At 41.2% G+C, this 17,323-nt stretch overlaps 1 protein-coding gene across 4 annotated transcripts in view; it reads left to right on the top strand.

Moving 5' to 3' along the window:
• ITPR1 (inositol 1,4,5-trisphosphate receptor type 1) overlaps nucleotides 1-17,323 on the top strand; it is a 353,524-nt gene that overhangs the window by 132,057 nt on the left and 204,144 nt on the right. For all 4 annotated transcript variants that reach the window (XM_010365717.2, XM_030921814.1, XM_030921842.1 and 1 more), the window contains exons 5-7: nucleotides 1,656-1,771; nucleotides 13,002-13,088; nucleotides 16,032-16,190. In XM_010365717.2, the coding sequence (XP_010364019.1) occupies nucleotides 1,656-1,771; nucleotides 13,002-13,088; nucleotides 16,032-16,190 (362 nt within the window). The remainder of the gene's footprint in view (nucleotides 1-1,655; nucleotides 1,772-13,001; nucleotides 13,089-16,031; nucleotides 16,191-17,323) is intronic.

Raw genomic sequence — 17,323 nt, forward strand, 5'->3', positions numbered from 1 at the left:
TAGCAAGGCCCCATCTCTTAAAAAAAAAAATTGGTGGCTATACCCTACACTTCGTGTGTGTGTGTGTGTGTGTGTGTGTGTGTGTGTATGTGTGTGTTTTTAAAAGTTACAAACACGTATTATTGTAGTAATATATTGTAGGCATATAAAACAAGTGGAAAGTAGAAGGAAATAACTCAGATTAAGATTGAACAATAATATATTCTATTATTTATGATGGTTTCATATTATCATTAACACCTTAAAACACAGATGCTTTAGGGTAATTTTCATCATTAAAAACAATATTTTAAGTGGTTCTATTTATGATTTTTAATGTCTGGCTTTTTCCAGATCTGATGAGATCATCATTCTTTTTACTTTACAAGAGCTCTAAGGGAAGGGTTGGTTCCGCCTTTTTTGGTTTGCTGGGTTTCATTACTATTATCTTTGATGTTTTGATTTTTCTGCAGAAATCTTTTGAAGCCACTTGTCCATTCTGTGAATGTTGGTTATACCACATAAGACAATGTATAAAGTTGTATAAGCCGAGGCATGCTAAATGGAAGCACATCACAGTGCACTGAGAGTGAGGGGACAAAGGGCACAGACTATCTAAATGCCAGTCTATAGATTTTCTTTCTGTACCATAGAGGGTCATCTTGCACACAATACTGAAGAGACCACTGCCCTAGGAGAGCCCTCCAAATAAGCATCTTATTTATTTATTTATTTTTGAGATGGAGTCTTGTTCTGCCGCCTAGGCTGGAGTACAGTGGTGTGATCTTGGCTCACTGCAACCTCTGCTTCCCAGTTTGAAGCGATTCTTGTGCCTCAGCCACCAGAGTAGCTCGGATTACAGGCGCGTACCACCACACCTGGCTAATTTTTTGTATTTTTTAGTAGAGACGGGGTTTCACCATGTTGACCAGGCTGGTTCTGAACTCCTGTCCTCAAGTGATTCATCTGCCTCAGCCTCCCAAAGTGCTAGGATTACAGGCATGAGCCACCACGCCAGGCCTGTAATATTTTTTTCTAAACTGAATAGTACTGAAGAGAGTTGGATTTATATTTTTAAAAAGCTTGTATGCATTGTTGTATACAGCAAGGACTATTTGTCCTTGTATTTATTTGTTCATTGTAAAGGAAAGGAGATAACTGTGGTGTAGCATTAGCAACATGGCAAAACCCCATCTCTACTAAAATATAAAAACTTAGCCAGGCTTGGTGGCACGTGCCTGTAGTCCCAGCTACTCAGTGGGCTGAAGCAGGGGAATCACTGGAACCTAGGAAGCGGAGGTTGAAGTGAGCCGAGGTCGTGCCACTGTACCCATTCTGAGCAACAAAGGGAGACTCTGTCTTAAAAACAAAAACAAACAAGCAAAACAAACAAAGAAACCAAAACACTGAATTTGGACAGCTCTGCCACCAACTAGTTCTGTAGAACAGACAAGTGACTCACTTTCTGTAAGCCTTGGTTTCCTTGTCTGTACCCTCACACAGTGGTGGTGGCAATTAAATTTAAAAAGAGATTTGTCAGAGAGCTTTGTACCCTCATTTTATATCTATGTATGATGTAATTTTATGTAATTTTCTAAAGTGGAAAGCCTTTTTTTCCTAGGCTGAGTGTCTATACACCCTCAATAGCAATTTCTGTTTGTTTGCTTTACTTCTAGACTGCCTCTTTAAGCTATGTCCCATGAACCGCTACTCTGCCCAGAAGCAGTTCTGGAAAGCTGCTAAGCCTGGGGCCAACAGCACAACAGATGCAGTACTGCTCAACAAACTGCACGTACGTATTGCAATGGGGCTGTCAATGGGGCAGTAGTGAGTGGCTGCCTTGGTGGTGTCTGGGTGTAATGGTGGGAGACTGCTTATGCAACCCTCCAACTCTAGCTTCCGGCTTTCTTATGTTTTTTCATGAAAGGGTAGAAGGGAGCTGACCCTAGGGAGGGATAGATCCTAGTCATCTTGAGATATCTGGAGAGTTCTTTTCTCAGCCACTCTCTTTGCACGGGTAGCTTTGGATGGAGAAGTTATAAGCACAGGCACTGGAAGCAAACCTGGAATGGAATCCTGGCTCCACCACTCAGTAACCGGTGCTCTTGGGCACGTTATATGCTATTTTCCAATTCTGTTATGTTATCTGTAAAATGGAGATGGTAGTACCCACCTCAGGAGGCCATTGTGAGGATTATAGAAAATGAGACATAAAAGGCACATGAACAGTGCCTGGCACATAGTAAATACTTAATAAGTTTTGGCCGTTAGCATTGCATCTATCCTGTTATCAGGCATTTTAAAGATGTGCTCATTCCATTGCTGATGTGCTGTGTGACCATAGGAAGTTTTTGAGCCTCTCTGATCCTGTTTCACCTTATGTAAAATAATGACTTAGTTCTTTTAGTGCCCTGCATTCCGAGGCTAATCAGGAAGTTCTCTGAGATGTTTAGAAGGAGACATGACATATAAGCCAGTGTACTAATATCGAAATTGTACCCCATTTCCTGTTCCCTGACCTACTTCATTTTCTCCCCGTCATGTAACATCATCCTTCTAATGTATTTTGGTTACTGGCTGTCTCCCTCCCCTGGCATGTAAGCTTCGTGAGGGCCCAGGTCTGTGTCACTGTTACTTGTTGCAATAGCCTTTGTGTCTACAACAAGGTTGCGCACTTACCAGGCACTCAATCAAATATTTCACAGAATACACAGTGATCTTTCCTGGGGCTCAGTGATGACAGTTGAAGACCTGGAGCATCTGTGAGCCCTGAGCAGCTCAAGAGGTTCTGCCTCTCACCTTACTCCATTTTTGACTAGCATATGGCAAAGTCACAGCTAGCTGCATTTGGTAAGGTGAGGGTCATGTGAAGGGATTCCTACATTCAGTGTGTGTTGTTTCACACGGGATGTGATGAAAAGCCCAGGCTCCTCACCTCAGGGAGCTTACAGTCCAGCATGAGGACACGTAAGGTCACTCCCATTGAACCTAAAGTAAAATCCAGGCTGTCATCATCTACAAGATTGTACATGCCTGGACCCTGCTGTCCCCACAGTGGCTTCTTAACTACATTCTGGCCATATGAGCTTTATTTTATTTTATTTTTTATTTTATTTTTTGAGCACCTCAGACTCTCCACTGTCACACGACCTTTGCACCCTCAGTTTATCCTGTTGAGAACATTCTTTTCCTGGCTCTTCTTGAGCTAGGACTTTTGAGCCTTTGTGTCTCAGCTGAAGTGTCATCTTAGCAAAGTCTTCCCCTCTTATCTAAGAGATATCTTGCTGGTTTTTCTCCATCATAGCACCCTGTTTATATCTTTCTCAGTACTGATCAGGGTCTGCAATTATATTTAGTAGCTTCATTAATTATCACCTGTTGCTTATTAGAATGACAGCTCTACCATGTCATTCTCTCTCTTGCTCACTGCTGTATCCCAGCTTCTGTAACAGTGTCTGGCACATAGTAGGTGCTCAGAAATATTTATTGAATAATAAATGAGCAGTGTACTAGGCCCCAGAGATAGAACTATGACAGTCTTAACCCTGTGGGAGCTGAATATTAAAGAATAAAGAGGCAGTGATAAGTAGTGTATTACAGGACAAACCACACAAAGCTGTGGGAGCACATAGGAAGGGTGCCAAATCTGTCTTTGCTGGATAAGAGGGTGTGATACAGTGGTCAGGGAGGACTTCCTGGTGGAAGAAGGAAGTGCTGAGTAAGCCTCAGTTGGAGGCACCTGTGGGATTTAGAGAGTAGAAGAAGAAACAATGAACTCAAAGACTTGGAGGCTAGTGATTGCTTTGAAGACTTGTGGAATTGCATCATTATTCTAATAATGATGATTATATCAGACATCCTCAATTCCAACAAAACCACTGTACCTTCTTTAGAGCAAATATTATTTGGCTTTATGAACATGGAATAAAATTCATAAATAATAGATACCAATTAAAAATTATAAAGGAGAAATAAAAGGAAAGTAATAAATTATATAATAAATTGAATACTCTTCTTAAGTTAATGCTAAGGAATGACTACTCTAGAAGACATAAGGAAGTAAGTACTTGCACCTGTTTGTATAAACCCCATGAGTGGGGCAGCTGTAGACTATGACTGGTGCAGGTATATGGTATTGGCAACGTGAAAAGCATGTTATCTAGGATGTGGTTTTCTAAAAGGGCTTCAATCATAATCACAGAAGACGTAATCTCAAGTGCCATCATCCCAAATGTTGAAATCCCTAAAAATTCAATTCCAAAAGCCTAAATCCCTAAAGTGTAAAATCCCAAAAATCTCAGTCATAGGATAGCTGCATGTTAGGCCAGCTCTTATGGACTATCTCTGTTTAAATACCCATAATCTATTACTGCAGTACGCTTTTTTTTATATCGAATTTTAAAAGTTTTTTTTCAGTATTTTAAATTGTTAGCATTATGATTATTATTATTATTAATTTTTTTAAGGCAGAGTCTCACTCTGTTGCCCAGGGTGGAGTGCAGTGGTGCAATCTCGGCTCACTGCAACCTCTGCCTCCCAGGCTCAAGCGATTTTCCTGCCTTACCCTCCCGAGTAGATGGAATTACAGGCATGCACCACCATGCCTGGCTAATTTTTTTTGTAGTTTTAGTAGAGACAGCGTTTTATCAGGTTGGCCAGGCTGGTCTCGAACTCCTGACTTCAAGTGATCCACTGCCTCAACCTCCCAAAGTGGTGGGATTTTAGGCGTGAGCAGCTGCGCTCAGCCCTGTCAGCATTATTTTTTACAATTCACTATGCTATGTATTTCATCTTTGCATCATTTTCAATATTGGAGATTTAAATCATGTGGAGACTAATATTAGAGAGTTCTGATTCATTTTATGCATTCTTCTGCAAGTTTAACTTAATGAAAGTGCATCGTCACAACACTGACATTGTGAATATGTAAAAACATGGGAACTTCCCCTGTAAATGAAGAGATGTTCTTCCTTGATGAATGAAGAGATGTTTGTGTTTGTGAAAGATAAAACTACTTGAGCTCTCAGCTCTTTGGGCAACTGCATATCCAGTGGTGACCCTCCATGGTTTTGATCCATCTCGTCAAAAGACTCAGGTTTTTGGTCACGGTATTTCAGATGACTGCAGTATGAGCTTGGTGCATACAATCACCAACCATAGTGATATGTGATTTTACATTTCCCTTTTTATCTATTTCTTTATGGTTAATCTGCTTATACTCCCTGTGACCATTGTTAGTATACCTGCGTGTTTATGCTTGCAAAAATATGTATGTTACTATTCCCCATTTTATTGTATAAAATGGCCTGTGAAGTGTTCTGTTGTATTTTCACATGTTTCTCAAATCCCCTTTTAAAAATATCAGTCTCTTTTGAAGAATTTTAAAATTATTTTTTCCGGAATTGCATTTTGGGGATTTTAGTCTTTTTTGACCTTTGGGGATTTTAACATTTGGGATTATGGTATTCCGGATTGTTGTGCCTTTTGGGATTATGATGATATCTTTTTCCAAAATAATCAGCAGCTCTTGATCATGTTATGAATAATGCAAAGTACACTCTTTTCTTTCTTAAGTAGTACTTGTACTTTTGGAAAATTTATTAATAGTATTAATAAAACCATGGGAAGCTGTGATTTCTGTTGATATGTAAAATGGAGTGAGGTGCTAGGTTCAGGTAATTACAGATACTCCCAGGCTGGAGTGCAGTGATGCCATCATGGCTCACTGCAACCTTGACCACCTGAGCTCAAGTGATCCTCCTGCCTTGGCCTCCCAGAGTGCTAGAATTATAGGCATGGACTACTGCGCTCAGCCGACAGATAGCTTTTTAACTTATGTGAATGTCCAGCTAGACATAGAATTGTATGGGATAAATGATGGTTCATCCTTGCATAGGACTGTAATATGCATTCACTATACCCAGCACCCCTAGCTCCTGTCCACTGAACATCAGTAGCACCCTCTTCCAGTCGTTGCACCAATCCATAATCTCCCCAGAGTCTGTGCCGGGAACATGGGAATCTAGTTGAATATGTGGGGGAGGTTGGTCAATCCTGCATGTATGTATATTTAGTGCATACGCCCATAAGGGGCTATGTTTGTGGAAGGTCTGTGTGTCTTTAGTTGTCCTGACTTTGCTTTTCTGGTATAAAGATCATTCTGTTCAGTGAGATCTTATTAATACATCTCCAACTCTTTCCTCTCCTATACTTTTTACCACAGGGGTTGTAAATTCAGATTCCTCTTGGCCATGCAGGAAACCAACAGGAATAAAGTGGGCTTGGTGGGTAGTGTTGCCAAGTGGAGGGTCCCGTGGGTAGGTCTGGAGGGGCAGCTCTACTTCCCTGCTGTCACTGCTTGGGAATGTGGGCTGAGAGCTGCTGCCATGTCTTCTGCTTTTTAAGAGAAGATAAAAATCCATGCTTTTCTGTGTAGTATCTCAATTTTGGAAAAGATGTTGGGAACTAACTCAATTAAGGCTTGAGATATATACTCAACACCAAGAGAAATGGCTCAGGCCGGATGTGGTTCTTCCGCCCCGTTTACAACCTGTGCTCTATATGTTATGTTTCATCAGCAAGTCCTTTTGACACTCCTTCCTATGAATGAACTGTGAAGAAAACAGCATGGTTGAAAAAAGTTCAATCATAAGGTGATCAAAAATGGTCAACTCCTTATTAAAAAGAAAAAAGAGGAAAACAGTGATCTCTCTCATGCTGTTTATGCTTTAAAAAAATAAAAAAGGAAGCCAGTTATTTTCCCTGATTTAAGATTACTGATGTAACTTTCAGGTCTTTTTTTTTTTTCTTTTTTTTTTGAGATGGAGTCTTGCTGTGTTGTCAGGCTGGAGTGTAGTGGCACGATCTTAGCTCACTGCAACCTTCACCTCCTGGGTTCAAGCGATTCTCCTGCCTCAGGCTCCTGAGTAGCGCGCCACCATTCCTGGCTAATTTTTTGTATTTTAGTAGAGATGAGGTTTCACCATTTTGGCCAGGATGGTCGCGATCTCCTGAACTCAAGATCCGCCTGCCTTGGCCTCCCAAAGTGCTGGGACTACAGGCGTGAGCCACTGCACTCGGCCTCAGGTCTTGAATGTTGACTTTATGCTTCACTTTCTGCAGTTCCTGCTTTCCTGCTTAGCTGGAGCTTTTCCCCCTAGTGTCTTAAAGTCATCTACATGTTTCATTCAATTTACGTTCCCACCAGCCAATAAGATGTTGTATTTTGGACAGCCACTTTGCTGTTGGGACCGATGGCCAATCTCCAGTGGGTTTTCATTTTTATTTTTGTCAACTACTATGCAGCACCCCAATCAGAGGTCAGATTTTTTTAAATTAATGCCATTTAAGGAATTAGTTGTCTAGACCACTCGACTTCCTTTTGACTAGGATAAGCACCATAAACAGCACTTTGAAGGAGAGTGACATCTAGTGGCTGGTTACTGTCTATGCTTTTTCCTTCTCTGGGAATAACTGGATTTTAACTCTCTTGGTCATGATATCCTAAGGGTCTCTTGACAAAATGAGCTTCTTTCCATCTGCAAATCACATAATTTCTTCTAAAGGCCATTACCACTGTTTTCGGACAGCAGCGTAGCTGTTACCTTGAAACAAGCACCTACATTGTTTTGTTCTGAGAAATGATTACTTAAGTCACAGCTTTGACGAGCTAGGAAGAGCCAGAGGAGTGCCAGGTCCTTATTGTCTGGGTACTACAATGCTTGTTTTTAGAAGCCTTGCTTCAATATCACATTACATGATTCAGAGCTTGTTGACTTTAACAAAATAACCTTTCCTCACTATTTCAGTAACCTTTCTATTGTCATTTGATAATAGTTTCTCTATCTCTGAAATAAAATAACAGGTGGCTATGAAGGGGCAGACCTTGATGTTGCTTAGGGAACATGGTGAATAATAGTGGTAGAAACCATATCATAGAGTATTTTTTTTTTCTCTTAGAAATTAAAAACAGTCCACAACCCATTATTCAAGGGAAAAGAGTAATAGGTATGTAAATTATCAAGATTTTAAAATAATGAAAAGGTAACATGTTTAAGATGCCTTTCCTTTTTTTTTTTTTTTTTTTTTTTTTTTGAGACAGTCTCACCACTCTGTCACTCAGTCACCCAGGCTGGTGTGCAGTGACATGTTCATGGCTCACTGCAGCCTCAACCTCCTGGGCTTAAGTGATCCTCACACCTCCCTGCCTAGTAGCTGGGACTACAGGCACACACCACCATGCCTGGCTAATTTTTGTATTTTTTGAAGAGTCGGGGTTTTGCCACATTGCCCAGGCTGGTCTTGAACCCCTGAGCTGAAGCAGTCCACCCACCTTGGCCTCCCAAAATGCCAGGATTACGGACATGAGCCACGGCGTGACTTTAAAAAATTAAGAGTACTTGACACAGAGACATGATGAAGATGTTTTTGAAGAAATTACACACATGTATTTTAGGAGGAGAATTTCAAAATATATGAGTAGGAAAAGCAAAAAAATATTCATTGATGGGATTCCTAAATTGTGTTCCTCAAAGATAACCTTGGGTTTTATTTTGATGTTTTCCCTACTCTCCTACCCGCTATTCTGTTCCTGTGTCTCCACATTTTAAACTATCAACAGGAGTATGCTATTCACTTCCCTTTCTTTAACTTGCTTTTTTCCCTGTTAATATGTTGTGAATAAATTGGAATCTCTGTCATTCTTTTTTTTTTTTTTTTTTGAGACAGAGTCTCACTTTGTTGCCCAGGCTGGAGTGTAGTGGTACGATCTTGGCTCACTGTAACCTCCACCTCCTGGGTTCGAGTGATTCACCTGCCTCAGCCTCCTGAGTAGCTGGGATTACAGGCATGCACCACCACGTCTGGCTAATTTTTGGGGGTATTTTTAGTAGAGATGGGGTTTCGCCATGTTGGCCAGGCTGGTCTTGAACCCCTGACCTCAGGTGATCTGCCCGCCTCAGCCTTCCAAAGTGCTAGGATTATAGGCGTAAGCCACCATACCTGGCCTCTATCCTCATTTTTAATGGCTACATGGTCACTTCCTTGTATGGCAGTACTGTAATTTTAGATAACCAGCCTCTATGGGCAGAGGTTAGGTAGGGAGTGATATTCAGGATCCTGACAACCTTTGTCATTCTGAAAAAAGTTTTATGGCCTTGTACATATGCCAGGTTGCCCTTTTAGGAGAAACTCCTAGAAGTGGAATTGTTAATGTTTTATCGAGTGAAAAGCTTTTTGGTCAATATTGCGTGAGTATCCTTTAGAAAGGCACTAACTTAGTATCTTACAGTGAGGGCCCATTCTTGGAATGTACTTGAGGGATTTAACCAAACAGATCTCATTCTTTTCAAGGGTAGAAACAGCCTTGATCAGTGGCCTGTAGTGTTTGTACCTTGTTACCTTTTCATCTACCTTATTGCCTTGACTTCTGTTGAACCTGAAAGAATCATGGATGGTTTTGTCTAAATACCAGACTTGGTTTTTTTGTCTTTTTTGAGATGGAGTTTCACTCTCGTTGCCCAGGCTGGAGTGCAATGGCATGATCTCGGCTCACTGCAACCTCCACCTCTGGGGTTCAAGTGATTCTCCTGCTTCAGCCTCCCGAGTAGCTGGGATTACAGGCATGTGCCACCATGCCCGGCTAATTTTGTATTTTTAGTAGAGATGGGGTTTCTCCATGTTGGTCAGGCTGGTCTTGAACTCCCAACCTCACGTGATCCACCCACCTCAGCCTCCCAAAGTGCTGGGATTACAGGCATGAGCCCCCGCGCCCAGCCCAGACTTGGTTTTGTGAGGGGATTTATGTAACTACTAATGTGAACTGAAATGAATTAAATTTGATATTTATATATTTAGTAAAAAATGAAATGGGGAGTTTTCTTCTTAAAGAGAACTTACAGGAAAAGTGAATTCTTAAAACGGTCCATAAGCTTAATACATGTAATACTTATTCAGTGGTGACGTGAAGGCTCAGTTATCATTAAACTTTATTAAAACTTTACTAAATAGTATTAACTCTTAGTTTAACAGAGTTTTGACAGTTTTAGATGTGATATTAAGGATGTCTCATTTATTTATCTGTTTTTGAGATGGAGTCTTTGTCACCCAGGCTAGAGTACAGTGGCACGATCTCAGCTCACTGCAACCTCCGCCTCCTGGGTTCCAGTGATTCTCCTGCCTCAGCCTCCCGAGTAGCTGGGACTACATGCGCTTGCCACCATGCCTGGCTAATTTTTTGTGTTTTTACTAGAGACAGCGTTTCACCATGTTTGCCAGACTGGTCTCAAACTCCTGACCTCAGGTGATCTGCCTGCCTCGGCCTCCCAGAGTGCTGGGATTACAGATGTGAGCCACCACTCCTGGCCAAGAATATCTTTATTTTAAAAGAAGTCTTTAGATATTTATTCTCCAATTTTGTTTTAATTTTCTGTTCTTCTCCTGCCTTTTATATGTCTTTTGACAAATGCCCATGCTCTTTAGAGCTGCTGGTGTTTAATTAGTCTTTAATGTGGAATATATGCCTTCTTGATGGCTAATTTGACATTTCTTTCTAGATAAACCAGTAACCATTGGGTTGCTGTTTTTGTACTGTACTTATTCTAAGCATAGGTAGAAACATAATATTAGTATTTCTTAAACTGAAGCCATTGGACATTCTTGAGAGTAAGGGGAATGTTCATGAGCATTTTCCCACTTAAAGATGAGTTCTTTGATCATTTGAGTCCAAGAAATGCTACTTAAGAACTCTCTAAAGGTGAATCCTTTCTGTGTGGGCTTTGAACAAGGAAAAACCATATTTGCATGTTGGAAAATATTTTATTTTACTGAATCCATTGATTTTTTTCCCTTTGATTTTTCCCCCTCTTGAGTTTGTAGTCAGTGTTAGCTGAGAACTCTTAAGCAGAAAGAACAAACGGCTCTCCACAGAGAGTAAGCCTTCATTCCAAATGGATGCAGTCCAATGTTTTGTTTGGAAAACTACCTGCAGAACCTGTGGGTACTGTAGAAATCTCCAAAGGGAGTATAAGCTCAGGCATGAAATTAGGGAGAGCAAGAGGTGAGAGGCTGCTAAGGAGAGTATTTATGCAGAGGAAAGAAAAGATTCAGGAGAACTGTGCTGAGGACAACTTGCATGGCAAAGATTGCCATGTTGCAAGCACTGGTATTATTTCTGAATGTGTCTTGCACCCAGTGGATTTTATCCTTGTGTCACTGAGAATAGCAGACTGGTAACTAACTCCAAAAGAGAGAGAGGGAAGTTTTGAATGGGCCATTGTTTTAAAGAGCTGATGCCAGATGTGGTCAACTTGCAGTGATCCACGCTAATGTGTGCGGATCATTCCCCTCCTGTAATATGGTTTCATTTTGGCTTAGAATTGCTTCCTGCAGTTCATTTTTCTCAAAAGATGTGCTTTCCTAAAAATACCTATGTTCTAGGTAGAAATGGAACAGATGCTGAATTTGAAGGAAACAGAAAGGTTCTTGACCCAGCTAACTTAGGTCACCTTTTGAAATGTTAATCGTCAGAACATTTCTTAGTTTTAGAAACTAGTGTGTAATAATAATGATTAAAATTTATGATGAAATGGCAGTTATGTGTCTGGCATACCTTTTCTCTAATCTCTACAATGGCCCTAAAAGGCTTACATTGTCCCCATTTTGTGATGAGAATACTGAGTGAGGCTTGGTGGGATTCAGTAAAGAGGACAAGATGATGAGGCAGGTAGGTAGGGGACCCAAGATCATGTCCATAAGACTCTGTGAAAATGAAGACATTACTGGGGAAATAGGACCCACTGGCACCTGGTAGCATCTTGACCTAAGGAAAGGAGACACTCGAGGAAGAGTGCTTTCGAAACCCTTCTGAAGTACACTCTTATCATCAGGGTTTTACCATTCATCAGATTCAATACTGAATTTCTTCTCAGTTATTTTACTTCCCCTCCACCAGTCTATGTTTGGGAGATGGTTTGGGATAACAGTTTGCTGACTGCCTAGGATAAAGCCCATTGCCCTTCACCATTATTGTAGTGTGGTAATAGTGCTTTCAGAGTTGCACAAGTGAATGAATTCGGGAAGGTGGCCCTGCCAGACTATTCTAGAACTTTACCAGACTATTCTATTCAGCTTTACCATGTCCCCGCTGGCATGTCACATTTGGAATGGTAACCTTTCCCAGCCTCATTTGTAACTATACAGTTTATCCAAATGTGGACTTGAACACTATCTCTGCCACTTAATAAATGTGTGGTTTAAAAAACATTAAGCAAAGTTTCAAATGTACCCAGAAGAAGAGAAATGGCATAACAAATCCCTTTCCTACCCATCATCCAACTAGCTATGCAAGGATGACCAAATTTTTTAATCACTTTGAGTCAGTTTCTTCTTTAAAAGTGGGGTCATAATGTTCTCTTCAGGGAATGATTATAAAAATTGATTACATTATAATTAATGTCTAAGAAGAATAACTAATAACTACATGTGTGCTACAGTGTATCAGGTACTGTGCAGTGGAGTTCCTGTGAGGTGCAGGTACCATTTTATCCTTATTTTACAAAGGAGGAGACCGAGGCTCACTGATATTAAATAACACATTCAAGTTCACAAAACCACAAACCACCCAAATCCAGCATTTAAATTCAGTCTTCTTTTAGTCCAAAGCCTTAAAGAGGACTTTCACAAATTGTAAAGGGGCTACGCAAATTCCCTCCTTCCCTGGCCCTATTTTCTTTGAAGATATTTCAGCTCTTGACGTATTCTCACTCTAAGCAAATACCCATGAATTCCTTAAAGAAAAAAAAAAATTTTTTTTAAAGAAGCCAAAAAGGCCAACAAAGCAAAGGCAAAGTGGATGAGCTGTTTGAACCCTTTGGCTCATTTCACTGAAGCCTCAGTGTGTGTACGCAGGGATTTGCTTATTTCTGTGATTCTTGTATTAACTGGCGACATTTGTTCTGCATAACTGCAGTGGGCTAGAACACATTGTTTCCTCTTTGTGACCAATCTTTCTTCTCAATGCACAGCACGCTGCAGACTTGGAAAAGAAGCAGAATGAGACAGAAAACAGGAAATTGCTGGGGACCGTAATCCAGTATGGCAATGTGATCCAGGTAGGTCAAGGCAGCTCTTCACTTCTGAAGCTGAAGCATTACAAAGAACATAGCTGAGAAAACAAACACATAAGACAGGGTTTGGACACCTTTACAGTAGGACTCCATGGAGGCAGCCAGTTTGTTGCAAAAAGTCTAGTGTTTCTTGTTAGATGTGATGGACTCTTGGGCTGTTTGGTTGGTCATCTCTCAGTGTGAGCATCTACTTCTCTCTGTCTGTGGCTGATCGTTTCACTCCAGACACTTCAAATGGGAAGCTTCCTACTTGAAAAGGAACCTGGCTGTTGCAGTTCTGTTTAACTTATAATGCTTGAAAATTCTTCCTATTTGGTGAAGACTAGCTTGCCTATAACTTTTATCTACTGGCCAAAAAGAGCTGCTCCCCAGAGGTAATAAGAGCAATTCTGTACCTTTGGGACTTTTCACATAAAAAATACTTATCATTTTGGTACATTTTATACTTATCAAAAATATTTATTGTTTTCGTGTCTGGTCTCATGGGTTGCTTATCTTTTGTGCCTTTGCATTTGGCATGGAGATAAAACACAAACCAGGAAACAGCTAATACAGGTTTTGCTCAGAAGATCTCTCTGGGTCCATGCCAGTCTTCCTGGAAGCCCAGTGCAACATGTGGCTTTCTTGATTTGTCCAGGCACAAAGAGTAGTGGTTACCAACTGTTGAGCACCTAGACCCGTTTAATGATCTTCCTTCATTATTTTCCTTTTTGAAAGATTTTACCCACTGTGTAGACATTACTAATTACATAGGAATCCTTCCCCTTTCTCTTGCTATTAGGTATAGAGCATGGCTAATCAGGAAGATGGGAACACTAGTAAAAGATTGGTAAAAGCAACCATTTGGGGTTAAATGGGCTCTTTACATTAGGCCTTTTGAAATAGTGAAAGTAGCTTGAGAACCTGGTTGAAGATTAGATCCTGCCACTCATCCACTTCCTCCTCTTTAAGTTCCATCCTCTTCAGAATGGACACAAGTGTCCAGGTGGGCTCCTAGTTCAGTGTCAGCTTTATTACTAAGCCAGGCCAGTGCCCTGAAATTCAGAGTACAAGACTTCCTGATTTGGTTAGATTGGAGAATATGGCTTGACATGAAGATGAAAGGTGCAGAGGCTAAGGACATAAACTTCTAAATGCATTCCAATTCAGGTTTTGTAATTCACTGTGAGATTTGGGGCAAGAAATCTTGCCATGTGTCACTTTGCTCACCAGCAAAATGGAAATGGTAATGGCATCTGCTCTTTAGCATGGTTGAGAGGTGCCTGTCTCAGAATAAGCTGTGGATACACTGTAATTAATCTTAGTTATTATTACTTCCTCCAACCCTGGATCTTGGGGCCTACCTGTAGGTAACTTTGGTTTATAAACAAACTGAGTCTGGCACCTTGACAGATGTGTGCAGGACCAGAGGCCACTCACCAAGGGATCAGTTGAGGGATTGGGAAGACGTTGCCTTCTCCTTGTTTATTTTAGCTAGGGGTCATCGGGGCTTGTGGATCAGACAGGTTATTCTTCTACCTCCAACAGCACTGTTCGGGGATTTGGAGGACCTCCGAATACTTCTAGCAGCTGTATCTGTTACCATGTGAAAAGGAGGATATTCGCAATTAGCAGTGGAGTCTCATTCTGGTTATACCATATCTTTTTCCTCTTTTTTTTTTTTTTTTTGAGACGGAGTCTTGCTCTGTCGCCCAGGCTGAAGTGCAGTGGTGCCATCTCGGCTCACTGCAAGCTCCGCCTCCCGGGTTCACGCCATTCTCCTGCCTCAGCCTCCCGAGTAGCTGGGACTACAGGCGCCCGCCACCACGCCCAGCTAATTTTTTGTGTTTTTTTTTTTAGTAAAGACAGGGTTTCACCAGTGTTAGCCAGGATGGTCTCAATCTCCTGACCTCGTGATCCGCCCACCTCAGCCTCCCAAAGTGCTGGGATTATAGGCATGAGCCACCACGCCCGGCCGGTTGTACCATTTCTCAAGGGATTGGGCTGTCTTTCATATTCCTTTCCACTTTCTCTTATAACCTGTTGAGTTGGGAAGCCTTGGCCAACTGTTTCTGGTCTAGACTGACTATCAGACACGTTATATCCCGTCTAGGTCTTCAGTCTTTCCATACTGCTCATGTAATTGTTACCCCAAAACCAAGAATAAAGTACTTGGAAATTAAAGCCATTTTCTTCCAAATTAAATGACAATCCTCCACAGGGGTTGCATTTTATCTTATTTAATTTTTTTAGAGACAGCGTCTTGCTCTGTCACCCAAGCTGGAGTACAGTGGTGTGATTTTTGCTCGCTGTAGCCTGCAACTCCTGGGCTCAGGTGATCCTCCCACCTTAGCCTCCTGAGTAGCAGGGACTCCAGGTGTGTACTCCCACACTTGGTTGATTTTAAATATTTTGTAGAGACAAGGTCTCCCAGTGTTGCCCAGGCTTGTCTCAAACTCCTGGGCTCAAGCAATCTTCTGCCTCTGCCTCTGAAAGTGCTGGGATTACAGACGTGAGCCACTTCGCCTGGCCCTGCATTGTTTTTTAAACTGTTGCCTGTGCTCAGAGTGGCCTTCCTCAGGTCCACCTATGTGTCAGGGCATGCCACACTGCAGTTCCTTAGCCCGTTCACACAGGGTTAGGTCTGTCCCACTGACAGATGGCAGGTGATGATGGAACAGTTGACCTGAGCAACATCCATCTTGTCCAAGGCTATGCTGAAAAATAAAACATGGCAGTTTTTCTTGTATTCTGCCCTGTCTTTCTGCTCCCTTTTCTCTTCTTCCTTTTCTTATCATCTGCAGCCTTAGGCACTTTGTGATTCTTTAGCTTCACCAGCAGCTCAATGGTGGGAGGAATGTTTGCTACCTAGTTGATATGATTGAAAGAAGGAATGGTAGAAAATTCAGATTTGCTGCCACTCACTTGATTCTCTTGGTGGGTTTTTAGCTCCTGCATTTGAAAAGTAATAAATACCTAACAGTGAATAAGAGGCTTCCCGCTCTGTTGGAGAAGAACGCCATGAGAGTAACATTGGATGAGGCTGGAAATGAAGGGTCCTGGTTTTACATTCAGCCGTTCTACAAGCTGCGATCCATTGGAGACAGCGTAAGTGCGGATTCTCCGCCTAGAAAGTGTTCCATGCCGTGCTTCCAAGTGTGACTGTATGTTAGAGTCAAGGAGGAGACTTTGAAAGTTGGAACCAGACCCTCGTCCTGCATAAAGAGAGGGGAATTGCTATGGAAACTAGTGTTTGGGAAACAGGGAGCTGTGGAGAGAAGTGTGACCTAAATACTGTCACTGCGTTTTTCCTCCTGGACGTCTGAAAACATTGTATGAACAGCCCATTGCCTTAGGAACTTTACCACAAAAACAGCTATCCCGTATTAATGTCCTGGAGAGGGTCCCTGTCATTCCAGACCCATTAGTGGAATAGAAATGTCTTTTCTATTTTGGAAATAAAGTTAATAAATGATGGAGGATGGAAAAGAAATAACCTACCCATAGTAGGGAAGGAGAGTAGAAATTGGGATCAGCTTCATTTGTTCCTATGTCGAGAAGCATTCAGGCTCCCCATCGTGTTCAGCAATGCAGTGGGTCTGGAGCAGGGCCCACTCCCGAGGGTTCTCTAGTGTATAAAGCCACAGGAAACCTTAGAGCAGTTCTGATATTTGTTGGCTGAATTAGTCAGCCACTATGTGGTCATATACTTAACAGTGACTGTGGTTAAATGCTATCAGCTATGTTTTTGACCTTGTTAATGATTCTAAAATAGCTGCTTTTTATTGAAAAATATGCCTCAAACAGCATGAAATAGTCTGAAAATGCTCAACCAGCCTTAACTTTAAAACTGGTTTTGACACTTTTTGATAGTGCCGTTTAAATTGACAAGCTTTGGGAAGTCAAATATGTTTGTATATTTTAAGGAATGTACCAGAAACATCTAGTACCAGACCATTTCCTCATAGTTGGTAAATAATAGATCCTTAACTGTGAACAGGAAGAAAAGCCCAGTAAAACTTAGGTTTCATCAAAAGTGTTGGATTTATCAAATGAACTTATATTCATTTGGAGTTAGAGAAAATTCAATTGTATATGCTTCTCAAATGTGATAAGCTTGAAAATAGATGGTTTTTCATGTTAGGAAACCATCTTCTCTAACCAAAAATAAAAAACAAGTGTGCCTTGTTCTGAATTTCATTTTCAGCACATCCTTTGCTTTCCTATCCTTTAAATGAATC

Source organism: Rhinopithecus roxellana, chromosome 1 (assembly GCF_007565055.1).
Source record: "Rhinopithecus roxellana isolate Shanxi Qingling chromosome 1, ASM756505v1, whole genome shotgun sequence".
Classification (NCBI taxonomy): Eukaryota; Metazoa; Chordata; class Mammalia; order Primates; family Cercopithecidae; genus Rhinopithecus; species Rhinopithecus roxellana.